Genomic DNA, 14690 nt, shown 5'->3' with positions numbered 1-14690 from the left:
TTCTGTTCATGTATAAATATCATGTGACCTGCTGCTACTACAAAGTAAGCTGATGATCAAATTGCTTCTCAAAGACCAGTGTCCTATTTGTTCCATCGTCACAGTTTTCCTGGTAGAAAAAGGAACCAGTGAAAGTGATAAGTTTTACTTTGCAAACATCTCAAGTACATGTACTCTACTGCCTTACAAATATCCTGGCAGGGTTTGTGATTTTCTTGTACTACAGTGTAACAATGTAAGTTGTCAATATGTATCTGCTCCGAGGTCATGGACACTGAAGGTACTCTGCTCCTATCTGACCAACTTAAATGACAGATACTCACCAGACTGGAAGCTTTGTCTGCAACTGCCTCATCACTGCCTTCTTCGTCTCCCAGCAGCCACTCTGTCAGAGCGATGAAACCTGCAGGAACCTTACCCCAAAGCTCAAACAGCCGACAGAGGAGCCCCATGCCCGAGTCTATGGCTACTGGAGGACACACGGACGCACCTGCCATATCTGAGGACAGATGAGACAGCAAACCACAATGAACATACGCAGAATATGAACAACCATAAATCATCTTTATACAAATCACAAACAGCTTTGGTGCATGCGATTCAGTTCACGCACCAAATTCACAGCACTTCTGCTGCAGACGTCGTGTCATTAGGTGACTGTGTTGGCTGAGCATTGGTTGAACTTAGGGTTGTTTCACCGTTAGTCTAAAGTTCATCGTTAGAATGATCAGAGGACTTCAGCCCTGGGATCTAAGGTTATGCTAAAGCTCATAATAAGGTAATAGGTCAGGGATAAAGATAAGATAGATGAGACCTCAAAAGTCGAGACAAAAGTTTTTTGACAGGAAGATGCAGATCCCAAGATTGTGTTGCATTCATAAATGTGTGTAATGTCCTTCCTAAGCTCTTGGTAACTACTAGCTAGTGTTAAACTAGTGATTTACTAAATTGGGTTGTACCATTAAAACTTAAGAAATGTTTTATCTAGTAAAGACTTTAGGAATCGGTAAATCAGATGCTAGCTTGCTGTGATATTGTGCATTGAACCTGACTGTTCAAACCTTTGTAATGATAGATATGATTCTGTTTTATCTAAAGATGCATACATGAAGAAATTCACGTTCAGAGGTAATAGTATTAATGCACTTTAGAATTAGTAGATAATATGCATTTTAAGCTAATGTAACAACATTTTTTTGGCTATTTCATCTAATGTTATGGTGTTACTTTTTCAAATGTAATTTAAAATCTTCCCAGTGGCTGTCATTATTAAGCACCATTTTAATGAAGTGTCAGGTCAGATGTGTGGACTTTGTTCCATTATTACCTCTTTTCAGTTTACACGAGTTACATATTCCCAAGCTAACATTAGTTTTTCAGTGGGCTGAGTTAGCTACACAACTGTTAAACCAGGCTGTATTTAGTAACAGCTAATCTGTATGTCAGAATTTAGGGTTTTAATTTAGTAATTTAATTTAATTTAGTCATGAGTATATCTCTACTTATTAGACATGTTACAGTCTATCTAGGCTAAGTGTGAACTTATGAAGAGCTGGCGCATATTCCTTTATTACATTTTGTCAAACTAAATGGTTCATTAGCAAGCTAATGTTTGTTTTGTCAGTAAGCTAAATTTGCTGACAGTTTTACCTGTCATTAACTAGGTGTAAATATTTTATAAAAATTGATCTCTGCAAAAGAATTTAGTATTTTAATTGAATAGTGTATAAATCTCCACTTAGTATACACTTAAGTTATAGTGTAACTAAGCTAAATTTAAACCTTAAGGTGAGCTGGTGCAACCGGCTCCAAGTAATCTTTTTCCTAGCGGGTATTAGCATTCATCACTTATAAAATGATTATTATGACTACTGGTTAAGAAATTAACTAAAATATTGGAGTTATGCCTAAACTGAAACACTGGTCACTTTGCTAGATTTAGAAGAGGTAGGAACCTAAGTCACCAGGTTTTTGTCAACTGACTGCAGTAACCTGATTTCTTAAAAATCAGTCATGTAAGGGAGAGACCACGTAACCTCAATCAGGGTAAGGCCTTAGAAGAACGTGGTTACCGCAGCTAGATTTCTGTTAGAGAAAGCAGATTTCTCAGCCATATACACTATACACAGGTTTCTAAATGGGTTTCTACAACAGTGCATACGAATGACAGAAGTCCCAGCCCAGGGTGCATCATGTGATGCGGTGGCATGAAAGGAAAAGTCTGACTAAAACTCAAACTGAAATAAATAATTCTAAATAAGCCAGTTTCCACAGCTGAACAGTACAGAAATTCAGATGGATTTGCACTCTAGGGAAAAGATGCGTGCATGCATGTCACTCCGCCGCAAGTCCAAAAACAGGGAACAAACTCTTTAGTCTGTAGGATTATCAAATATGATATAAATATATCAGGTCTGGACATAAATATGGCAGGCAGTAGGGGAGAAATCTGATTGCTGAGCACCTGCATGAAAACATATTCCCCGATTTTCTGCCTTCAACAGATTTCTCTCAGTAACCCTGTATCTTGTTTATATAACTGTTGCCGCTTGTAGGAGAAGCAATGTTTGAATGATGCAGAGCTGACAGTATGTTCCAAAGTTAATGTGAATGTGTGCGCATGTGTGTCTTCTCTGGGCTTGGATAACCTTCTGGGAAACAAAACTATAACTCATATAACCAACCACCATCAGGGTGTGTATGACTGGATTCAAAAAATATTCTGAACGTTGCACCAATATGAGCATTCACACGCAGTAAGAGTAAATGTCCTACTTAACTTCCTGTTTATGTGTTAATGAATGGGTGGACTGCCCACATGTAATAATGTAATGTTCACATCAATTTTTTTTAAAATACATATACTGACTGTCACTAATCACTCACATGGAAAATAAATGCTGTTTTCTAGTAGTCTTGCTATTTGTGGCTCTCTGTTGCCATACCGCTTACACACACACACACACACACACACACACACACACACACACACACACACACACACACACACACAAATATTCAGAGGCAGGCCTGTCATGAGTCGGAACTCTCACTGTGTTGTATAAGACAGTGGAGGAAGTGTGAGTGCAAGGAAACACACCTCAAACAGAGAGAAAACATAATGTTCAACTTCATTTACCATCTCCAGTTGTTCACTCAGCAAATATCTGACACAGACGCTGTATATGTGTGTGTGTGTGTGTGTGTTTGTGAGTGTTGTTCTCCCACCTTGACTATCCTCACCACAGCTGACACCCAGATAACACCGGAGACTTCAAAAGGCTTTGAGAGCCACTAGACAAAACACTACCACTATGGGAAGGGAGAAGGGAGGGAGGGTGGAGGCACATATATCCCCTATCAGCACACATACAGTATAAAACTCACTCTCACAAACACACACACGCACGCACACACACACGCGCGCACACACACAAACACACACACAAACACGCGCACAGGAACCCAACTTGTTTTTCCTCTTCAGAGAGGAGGCGTAAAATCAGAGTAGAGCCTGTAGGCTGAGCAGAGAGGGAAACCCGGTCTGTGAACATCAGAGACTGTTGATTGTACTGTATTAGAAGAGATTTAAGAGTTTAGGAGCTTGAGTGACAAATTCCTTTCTTTACCAAGAAGCCGCCTCTCTCTGAGACAGCCCTGCCTCTGATGTCAAGTCTTTACAGACCCCCACCCCCCCCACCCCATAATAGGAAATTTTAGCTGCATTTAATTTATCCACTTCTCTATGGAGGTTTCACACATCGCTTAACGCGATTTCCCTCCTTGAGCTTTTGGTGCAAAATACTCTTTTTCTCAAGGGGATTGTCTTTCAAGCTGTTACTGGTGTGTAGTGTGTGTGTGTGTGTGTGTGTGTGTGTGTGTGTGTGTGTGTGTCTGTGTGTGTGGTGGTATTAGTGTTGTCCTATGTACTGTAGGTATTGTTTGTGATGAAAGACTGTGTGAGTTTAAGTTGGACAATCTTGTCTCTGTAAATGACAATATCAGCGCCAGTTGGTGAATGAATGGGTTTGAGTAAGACGGAGTGAGGTTTTGTGGTTGTGTGTGTGCGTGTGTGTGTGTGTGTGTGTGGGGTGCAGTTGGCATCCACTGGCACTCATTTGAGCTGGGCAGGGCAGGAGTGCGAGGGAAAAACTTAACCTTGGGCCACTTGTGGAAACAGTATAACAGTTGTACCATTCTGAGCTTCTGAAGAGTTTTTTTTTTTTTTAAACTGAACTAAGATCTTTGGTTGCCTTGTTAGAGACCGTGGTGATTGAGTTTTTAGAAAGTGCTTTATATGTAAATCTGCTTGAAACATAACAAGCCCTTCACCAGGCACACATTATCACTTTTCTTCAGGAATTGTACTTGGTGGAATGAAAGCAGCCCCATTTCCAAACAGGATTTATAAACTGTAACACTATTACCTCTTACGTGGACACAAAATCCAAACAGCCAAATCAACTTAGAGCTTATAGTTATGGACTTTGGTTGTAACTAGAAGTTGCGTCGCAGTTCCATACTACATGCTAATATATAGCAGGTTTTGACTGAATAGTGTGATCGCACACACACAAGTGAAAACTCTGAGTATACGGAAAACAAAATAAAGCCCCTGTTCAGACCCGGCATTAGACTGCTCCAGATGTGTCTCAAGTGTCCACTTGTGATCTGATCTCACCTGCCTGCTTTATATACAAATAAACATGTATGTCAATTCCGTTTGCAAAGGTCAAATGTGTTGTTTTTTTAAACTGGCGGGAGGCAGCAATGCACTTCCCATGCCTGGTCAGCCGGAAAGTAAAGAAAAAGAAGAAGAAATGAAATCAATACAGACTGGGTCGTTTCCTTGGCATGTTCCAGGCAAACCAAATCACCCAAGATGTTTGATGCACTCCTAATATATCAAAATTTTCATACGCTGTTGGCAAAACCAGCTTGCGCAATTTGTACGACTCATACTTGTTTACAAATGAGTACATACATCAGCTTATGCAGAAGATGTCAGCTGCTAAAAGAAAGTAGCCATATGCAGCCCAGACCACCTTCGAATGTGGTCTGAGCCATCGGATCTCAATTGCGTTCTCAATGCGCCTTGGGTGCATCACACTTGTACTTAGAGCTTTTCCTTCACATTATTGGGTGTGGTCATGTTGACTAATAAAAAAAAAAAATCCAGATAAAAAGGAGAAAGAAACAGGAAAATGTGAAAGTTTGATTAACTGTATAACTATATGTTTTCAGTTTTGGAGCTTTGACATTTTTGCAGATATCTGTGATAATATATGTACTACTGAAATGTGCATGTTTTCAATTTAAGTAATGCAGCATAAAACAGGGTCTGTTTGCATAACCTGTTGTTTGCTGATTTTTGAACATTCACATTTTGAACACTGCTGTGGCCACATTGTGTCTGATCAACAGTTGTGCCATTAAAGTCACTGAATTGATTTAAGAGAGAGTGAAGAGACCTTTGTTGTTCAGTAAGTCCTTACTGAGCCTCTGCAGCTGGAGGGGGGGAGTGTCAGATGTCCCGTTAAGCAGAGAAGGAGGTGGAGGAAGAGGGCGAAGATAATCTAAAGGTCCTTTAATGTGTGCGGAAAGATGCTGTAGATCTTTTACCAGTCTGTTTTGGCAAGTGCAATATTCTTTGCTGCAGTCTGATGGGGCAGCAGCATCAGAGCCAGTGACACCTACAAAACGAACAGAGTAAACAGGGAGGCTGGCTCTGTGCTGGGGACTTCTCTGGAGCCCTTGGAGTTGGTAGTGGAGAGGAGGATGCTGCACAAACTGTTGAACATCATGGATAGTATCTTGCACCCCCTCCACCACCTGCTAGTCAAACAGTGGAGCGCTTTCAGTAACAGACTTGCCCAGCTTCTTTTGCTATGACAAAGACTACAGGAAGTCATATCAGCCAAATGCCATCACTGTGTACAATGATCATCTTCTGTGTCGGGAGAGGGGACTCCTCTCCTTGTAAAAGGACAGACTGCTCATATATATCAGATTAATCTGATCTTTCAAGGTTTGCTCTATAGAGTACACTATATTATCACACTTACATAGTGTATATGCAGCAGACACTGCATAGCTATGGGTCTATCTTTGGTCTTTTTTTTTTAAAATATACTATTTATATTGTTTTTTTTTAATTTTCATACTTTTAGTCTATTTAGTTTATTTATATCAATCTTATATTTTATATTTAGAATTTAGCCTTTAATTGCATTGTATGTTATTTACCTACGTCATTGTTTCTGTGATTTTTGTGAAGTGGCTGCTGCAACACTGTAATTTCCCTTTGGGATTAATAAAGCACTCTGTCTATATATCTGGAAGGGGTGGTTGGGGGGTTTCGGCGGGCTGTCAGGACAGAGAAATGAGAGAAATCCCAAACACTTCCCACCCCGCACTCTTCCACTCACTGGTATTATGTTCACTGTAGTGGGAGTTCATTCCTGTGCTCAGCCACCCACATCTAAAGCATTTGGGTTAGAAGCCCACTCACCCCCCCTTAAGTGACTGTTTCAACTACACCCATCCCATCTGGGGGCTGTAAACTGCCAATGGACCACCGTACGGATCCCTGAGCTACACCTGCCCTGTCCCACAGTCAGGTCTTTATTCTATACAGACTGGACAAAGATTGTCTGTCAAATAGGGGCCCCAAATATCTGAATGTCCAGGATTTAATCTGTGATCAGATTGGGAGGGGAGCTGTGTGTTGGGGCTTCTGAAAATTCATATTATTAGGCTTAAAAGTGCATTGTTGCCAGTCCGAAAACAAAAATTAGTCAAACAAAAAACTGACAGTTGACAAAGACAAGAGTTTCTCCCAACAAAAGGGAAACAGCCACAACATTAATCTTCAAACAAACTCAGAGAAATACTCACTTTCTCACACAAGACACACAGATGCTACAGTGGAGCCGAGATACCAGGAAGCATAGGTGTGAGATTGAGAGAGAGGTGCGAAATAAAAACAGACATTTTACAGCCCTGACTTCCTCTGGAGACCGAGAGCAACAACATCACCAGGAAACATTAACATGAAAATAATAGAACAAAACAAAGCGACTAGTGAGCATTAACATAAAAATAATGGTCCGAAAATATGCTGGTACATGTAGTCTAAGTTTCCTGTAGTAGCATTTGTCATAGAGTCCAGTCTGTGGCTGGCTCAGTCAAAGGATCGCATAAAAGTCAATGGCTACCCCAACAGGCGGCCAACACAGGCTCCTGTCTGTCTCTATCATGAAAACACCATTATCACCTGGAGTTATTTCATCATTCCCTATGAGACGCGAATGAAGGAGGATTTGCAAACAATTGATGATGTTCTCTAAGTTCTAGTGGTTTGAGTTTATAGCCCTTTTTAGACATTGAAAACATAACACTGCTGGTTTCATGTATCTGTTAAAGGGGTACTCCATGAATTTAGTATTGCATTTTCATATGGATGAAGACCTCATAAGAGGCAGATTTTTAAAAAATAATGGTCAAAATTGAAGCAGCAGCGGATGAGATATCCTGACTTTTAGTAGCTGGTATGGGTCAATCTCCAGAAATGGTAGATCCTCCAAATCCCATAATGCAGCTCAATAGCTTCTTTAATTAGACACCCCAGACATCATCTGGCTTCTATTTTTAAACTATGGAACGCTCCTCCAGATCCACAGAAGTAATGATATGACTGCTTTCCCAGGCTCAATAGTACTCAGGACTAAACTTCATGTCTAAAATGGGTGGAGAGCCTTTTTAAAGCAATGTTCTTTTGTAATGCAGATACATGTCTGTTGTGTAAATGTTCCTTACAGCTTTATTCAGACGTGACAGAACATTTACAGAGACAGGATGCCCACATAATGCCAATATCTGACACCTGGTTTTGGAGAGGAAGCGATAGCACTGCTGAAGAACAGCGGTGAGTTGAAAAGTTATAATATCAAGGAAGAGGAGTGTTTTCTTTTCTCTCACGAGCTGCATCACAGATGAATTTTAAAGCTTGTTTTTGCCATTGAAGCGTTACTGAATGACTATCTCATCACTTTCATCATTTATTAGAAAGAAAAGTAGCTGAAACTAATGGAGTCTAATACAACAGACCTGCAGCAAATCCTACCATTATGAAGGTTATAATAATAACCTTTTTTAGGAACTGTTTCCGATATGTGTTGATTTAACTTTATGGTCATTTTGGGTAATGGTGCTTTTGAATTGGGTTGCATTATACATGCGCTGACAGGTGTCTCTATTATTTTGTCCACCCGATTAATGTCTGTGAAGGTAGGCAGAATAACAAACACCTTTTTATATAATGCAATACATGAAAATTAAAAAAAAACATACAATAATGATGTTAATTGGGACAATGCTCATATGCTATATCTAAAGCCGTTTTGCTGGACATTCATTTATTCATCCCTGCAGCTGGCATGAATAAAAGTTAAAAATACAAGGAGCAAAACAGCTTGTCTGATTACGACTGTGGCTTTACAATTTTTTTTCAATGTATCTATTCATGTGTCTTTTTTGCTCCACACCACAAGGGGGGAAAACATTTGAATACATTTAATTTCTTTCTTTCTTTCTGTGAATGTTTTGCCTTGCGCTGCTGCCGACTTTACATTAATCAGACGGCATTCAATTCAATCTTGTGCTGTGTTGAAAGGCTTATTCAGCCATACTAACTGGCTATCACATTCATGTAAGGAGGTACATGTCTAAGAGGGGCTTATGACTGAAATCAAAAATAAGAAAACAAATGAAATCTGATTGTTCCACTTCCCTGAGAGTACGTTTTCTGAACTATCCTGATGAAGTAAACATTATCCCAGGAGGGCTAGAATGAACATTTAATGAAAACTACTATAAGATCTAGGTTTCATTACATCTATTTCACAATAAAAGAGGATGCACAATGAGGCCACCTCAGTTTGACACAGTTAGATTGTGAAATAGCTCCACCAAGATGCTCTTATTTATCTTAAAACATACCACAGTCAAGTATCTAAACCTGCTGTTGTAGCAAAAGAATACACTGTACACACACTTCTTCAACACAGCCTGCAGACACCAGTCATTACTGCAGACGTGACTTTATTTCACACCACCCACCAAATCATTAAAATCTCATTCCCCACACTGTTGTTTGAGTGAAAGATGGTGAAAGCAGCAAAAACACCATTTCTGTTTGTGTGTTTTCACCGGAGAGTGAAATAACAGCTTATTTGTTCTAAAAGTAACGGTTAGAGCTGCAAATCAAATGTTGAGTAACTCTTCCGCAGCATAAAGTGCCTCCACTTTCTATGTACTTTAGTTTCTTCTCAAATGAGTGACATGTAACACTTTTTTAAAGTCTGGTTCATCCAACATAAACTAACACAAACCCCGCTTTAATGGATGACTGAGTATTGTGCTAAAATAGGACGAGGTCTGTTTAATGAGTGTCCTTCAGCTCTGTCAGGTCATTCGCTTCCATTCATCTGCGTTATCCACTGTAAATGAATGAACTGGGGGAAAGGACACATGAATGGCACATTCTCCACAGGCATTTGTTGGCTTTACAGTAAGCAAAGTAGGTTACTCCGGGCGAGCTGGCTGTTAATGGTTCACTGAGAATGGCCTGATAAATATGGGCACGTCAGCAGAGTTTGAGAGGCCACTGCTGCACTTCATAAGAGAGTTCAACCCTACTTCAGAATGGAAGGTAAAACAGACGGAAGGACAGGGGACGTCCAACCATGTCAATATTTATTCATTAATGGAAAGTTTGCATCATTCACAGAAATAGTTCAACATTTTGGGAAATAAGCTTATACACTTTCTGGCGGATAGTTAGATGAGAAGATTGATACCACTCTCACATCTGCATGGTAAACGTGACGACACCGAAGGCAGCCCATTAGCTTGGCTTAGCACAAAGATGAAAACAAGGGGAGACAGCTGGCCTGGCTCTGTCAGAAGGTAACTAAATCCACCTACCAGCGTCTCTTAAGATAATTAAGACTTTGTGTCTCAATCCTTTAATCTGGAAAAAAAAAAAGTTTTGAGAAAAAAAGTGTAAAACGAACAGTTAAAATATGGTAATGAGTGAGTTTTAGAGGTGCTGGTAGTAGTTTTGTTACCTTTGGACAGAGCCAGGCTAACGGTTTCTTCCTCTTCATACTCTTTGTGCTAGGCTAAGCTAACTGTCTGCAGCTTCATATTTAGCATACAGACACGAGAGTGGTATAAATGTAACTCTGTGTCAGAAAGTGAAAGCAAGCAACCTAACACCAGATATTGGTTATCAGTCACCAGTTATTGGTTTTGTCCCATGCTCCATAGTTACTGGTTAAAGATCTAAGACCGGGACTCTGAAATACTTCATTAATCTTAATCAAGATTAATGATCCACTTGATTTGATTAGTATTTATTACATATGTGTTGTTTTAGTTTCAAGTCTGGAGGCGGCACATAGTTTTATCTTTTGTGTCTTGTCATGTCTTGTTATGTCCCGTTTGTCACAGCCTAATATTTTGTATGATGAAATGCTTCATTTTTTAATCAAAGTGGAGGATTACTGTGTAGTTCTGTTTCCCTTGCCTTTTGTCTTCCCAATCAGAATTCTAATCACTGCCTTCTTATACACCGCTGTCCAATCCAAATCCCTCTGTGCTCTATATATAAAGTGATCCCTCTCTTCCTGCTCTGATACTGTCACAGTGCCGGAGGTGCAGTGAGGGTGATTGGAGTTTGATTTCAGACCCAATTAGTCTGGAGGTATTTGGGTGGTGATGGTGGCGAAGCTGGTGGGGGGTGGAAGGGTTCTGGGGGTGTTGGAGAGTGGGATGGGGTTAAATTAGATTTGCTCTTCCTGTCCAGGACAATGGCTCCACTGTGGTTCACAGCTCTGGGAAGAAGAGCCTTCACTAAGCTTATGTGAATCTGCACATATTTCTCTCCCACATGCACTAAACAGGTTTATTTGTATTATTACTGGTCTAAAATACACTATAAGTACACATCTGTTAGAGTAAAAGGGTAATTCAACTATTTTAAGTGAAGTTAAAGGACATTTGAGCCCTACTCTTGCTTAATGATGAAAGAATGTAATCTAATATTTTTATCAGTAACACAAATTAATCCCTCTATAAGAGAAAACACAAAAAAAAAACAAAAAAAATCAAAAAACAAAAACAAAAACAAAACACAATATACTGAATGCCTCAAACTGATTTTAGAGAATTTACCAACATTTTTTGAAAGGAGTAATTCAACATTTTAGGAAGTATGCTTATTCACTTTCTTGCTGGGTGTTAGATGAGGAGATTGATAATACTGGACAAAGCCAGGCTAGCTGTGGTATCGACCTTCTCATCTTACTTTTGGAAAGAAAGCTAAAAGGCAAAAATCCCAAAATATCAAACTATACTTTTAATGGTTGTTAGATATACTGGGTCCATATACCACACAGTCAACATACATCTATACGGTCCAGCATGAATATTATCAGCAACAAAACAGTGAGTTTAAACATTTTAAATTCAATTTATATTTTCTTTTTAAGAGGGGGTGACTGTTTTACATTTTTTCCTTTTGGTGTGATGGTTTGTGTCTGTGTGTTGCAGAACCCGTCTCTGTTCTCACATCTCTGACTGTCCTCCATATCAAAGGGCCAGGAGTCGTCACCTCTATCTGAAGCAGCTAACACCTCTGATACTTGAGTCTGCAACGGCAGGTCATAAAACACACACACACGCACGCACACACACACACACACACACACACACACACACACACACACACACACACACACACACACACACACACACACACACACACACACACACACACACACACACACACACACACACACACACAAAACTCTCCAAGCAGACTGGCTGGCTGGTCTGAAGGGGATATTAGAGATATACACAAACGAACACACACACACTCACAGTACCCTATATACACCCCTATACACTAACATACAACTGGTTGTTTGTCCACTGGCACAGCATTGCGGTATATATCTATGGTGTGGAACAGAATAATGCACTAATCCACGTCTGAAAACACTTTCTCAAATTTTACCAGAAATCTGTAGTGTAATTTCAGCTATATTGAAAATCAAAACAAGCAAAACCTGGCTCTCTCCAGAGTTCGAAAATATGCCTAACATTTTATATAACGAAAGTGATTAAGTGCATTTCCCAAAGTACTGAACCGTTCCTTTGAAGTAAGAGAGGAAGAATAAGAACAGATTTGAGTTATCACCTTTCAGTGGCCTTTCAGTTTGAATAGGTTTTTTTTCGGTGGCAACATTTTTACATATCACTTTGGGAAAAGTATAGGTGTTACTAATAATCGATGGCTGCATTCTATTTAGCATCACTTTCAGGGTCGTGGTATTGTGCATGCTGCCACACTTAGTGGGACACTTGAATAGAACACAGCGATCATTGATGTTCTTAGTAACACCTGTGCTTTTCCTGCTATGACAAGTCTTTGAAAAGGCAGACACATTGACCAATCCATCCATGTATCCATATCAGTATGGAGGTGGACTGAAGGCCAGGTCACACCAGCATTTAAGATGGTGAATGTAATTCACCTGAAATTTTCTAGTGAAATGAATGAATCCCAGTGGAATCAAACTGATCAGCTGATTTGTTCTCAGGAATACTTCATGTCACGTTCAACTTTGGTGACCAATAGCAAGCTGTCTTTACGGAGTTGACCTCTAAGTGAACAGACAGCCAGAGTACTAAATGGAAGAAACTATCATTAGCTATGTTTCACCATCCAGTTCTATTTAACCCTTTTGTTGGTGTACAAAGTGCTCCTCAGAGGAGGAATGATTTGTAGGCAGTTACAGTCTTGGTTAGAATTATTGGCTCCCCTGAATTTTAAGTACATATTTTAAAATATCTTCAGAAATAAATGCAAATTAAGAAATTTTGTATAATCAGAAAATTTTTTTAAAAATGTCCAACGTTACTGAATAAGAACAACAACAACAAAAAAAGTTTTCATATAGTGAAATAAAAAATACAGACATAAAATGTACGCTTACCACAATTACTGGCACCCTTTAGATGGATTGAAATTAGTTCCTCAATAAAAAAAAGAAACAAGACTCACCTGTGCTTAATTTTCAGTGTTCACAAGACCTGAATTCATCAATGAATTAAAGTTTTACCGTATAAAAAGTTTCCAGTTTCTTTTTCACAATAGCAAAGACGAGATCTGTCTGAGAGCATCAGAAATGCTATTGTTAAAAAACATAATTCCAAAGGCTAAAAGGCAGTTGCCAATGATATTCAAATTCCAGTTTCAACAGTTTGTAATGTTGTCAAGAAGTTTCACATTCATCAAACTGTTAAGATGCTTTTAGGACGTGGTGCTAAGAAGAAACTCAGTGAGAGAAGTCTGCAAAGATTGGTGCGGATTGCGGAAAAAACACGATGCAAGACATCTAAAGAGCTTCAGGCTAAACTGGAGCAACCAGGAGTGGTGGTTTCAGCCCCTACCACACACCACACACTAAACCAAGTAGGGCTCCATGGGCGAAGGCCAAGGGGGACAGCACTGTTGAAAGAAAGGCACAAAAAGGCAAGACTAATGTTTTCAAAATTTTCATAGATAAGCCACAGTATTTCTGGGATAATTTTTTATGGACAGATGAAACCAAAGTAGAGCTGTCTGGGAATGCAATGCATTGGTTTGTTTATAGGCGACGAGATAAAGCCATAAGGAAAAGAACGCCCTCCCTATAGTAAAACATGGTGGAGGTTCTATCATACTGTGAGGCTGCTTCGCTGCCTCTGGTACTGGAGGCACTGAATGTATCAAAGGAATGATGAAATCAGAAGATTACCAAGGCATTTTAGAGGGAAATGTGTTACCCACTGTCAGAAAACTAGGTTTAAGGTGAAGGTCTTGGGTCTTTCAGCAGGACAAGGAAAGCACAGCCGCACAAACGAATGGTTGAAAAGGAAAAGATGGAGTTTTTTTAAACTGGCCAGAACTGAGTCCTCCCCTAAATCCCATTCATTCAGCCTTCGGAGAGAACTGCAATCTGCCATTGCAAAAAGGACCCCTGCAAATTTAAAAGAGGTTGAACGCATAGCAATGGAAGAGTGACAGAAACTAGCAGCAAACAGGTGCAAGAAGCTTCTAGATGGCTACAAGAAACGTTTAGAGGCTGTAATTTTTGCCAAAGGTTCTGAATCCAAATATTATTGAAGGGTGCCAATAATTGTGTCTGGGGTACATTTTGTGTTTGTTATTTCGCTCATATGCAAGATTTATTTATTTTTTTATTTTCTTTTGTTCAGTAACCTTGGGCATTTTATTAAAATATTTTAAATATACAAAATTGATTAATTTGCATTTATTTCTAAAGAGATTCTAAATTCTGTACTTAAAATTCAGGGGTGCCAATAATTTCAATCAGGACTTTAAGAGACAAGAGTTGATGATGCAAATATGTCTTTTGAATAAACTGTGTGAACTTCTGGTCATACTGTTTAAACTATAATTACAAGCTGCCAAGTGGGAGAAAACATTCACATCAGCCTCTGACTTGTAATTCTGAGTAGAAGATATCAGGAATTTCTGACAGCAGTGATATCTTCCACAGAGTGAAAAGAACTATTGACATGTGAACAAACTTTTGGCAGAATGGCTGCAAATGGTC

General features: G+C 39.4%; 1 protein-coding gene across 2 annotated transcripts in view; it reads right to left on the bottom strand.

Annotated features, from left to right (window-relative positions):
* Positions 1–14690, bottom strand: part of thada (THADA armadillo repeat containing) — a 115382-nt gene that overhangs the window by 1679 nt on the left and 99013 nt on the right. For both annotated transcript variants that reach the window (XM_040139033.1, XM_040139034.1), the window contains exon 37: positions 324–499. In XM_040139033.1, the coding sequence (XP_039994967.1) occupies positions 324–499 (176 nt within the window). The remainder of the gene's footprint in view (positions 1–323; positions 500–14690) is intronic.

This window comes from Xiphias gladius, chromosome 11, assembly GCF_016859285.1.
Source record: "Xiphias gladius isolate SHS-SW01 ecotype Sanya breed wild chromosome 11, ASM1685928v1, whole genome shotgun sequence".
Lineage (NCBI taxonomy): Eukaryota > Metazoa > Chordata > Actinopteri > Istiophoriformes > Xiphiidae > Xiphias > Xiphias gladius.
This window is presented reverse-complemented; position numbering and strand designations above follow the sequence as displayed.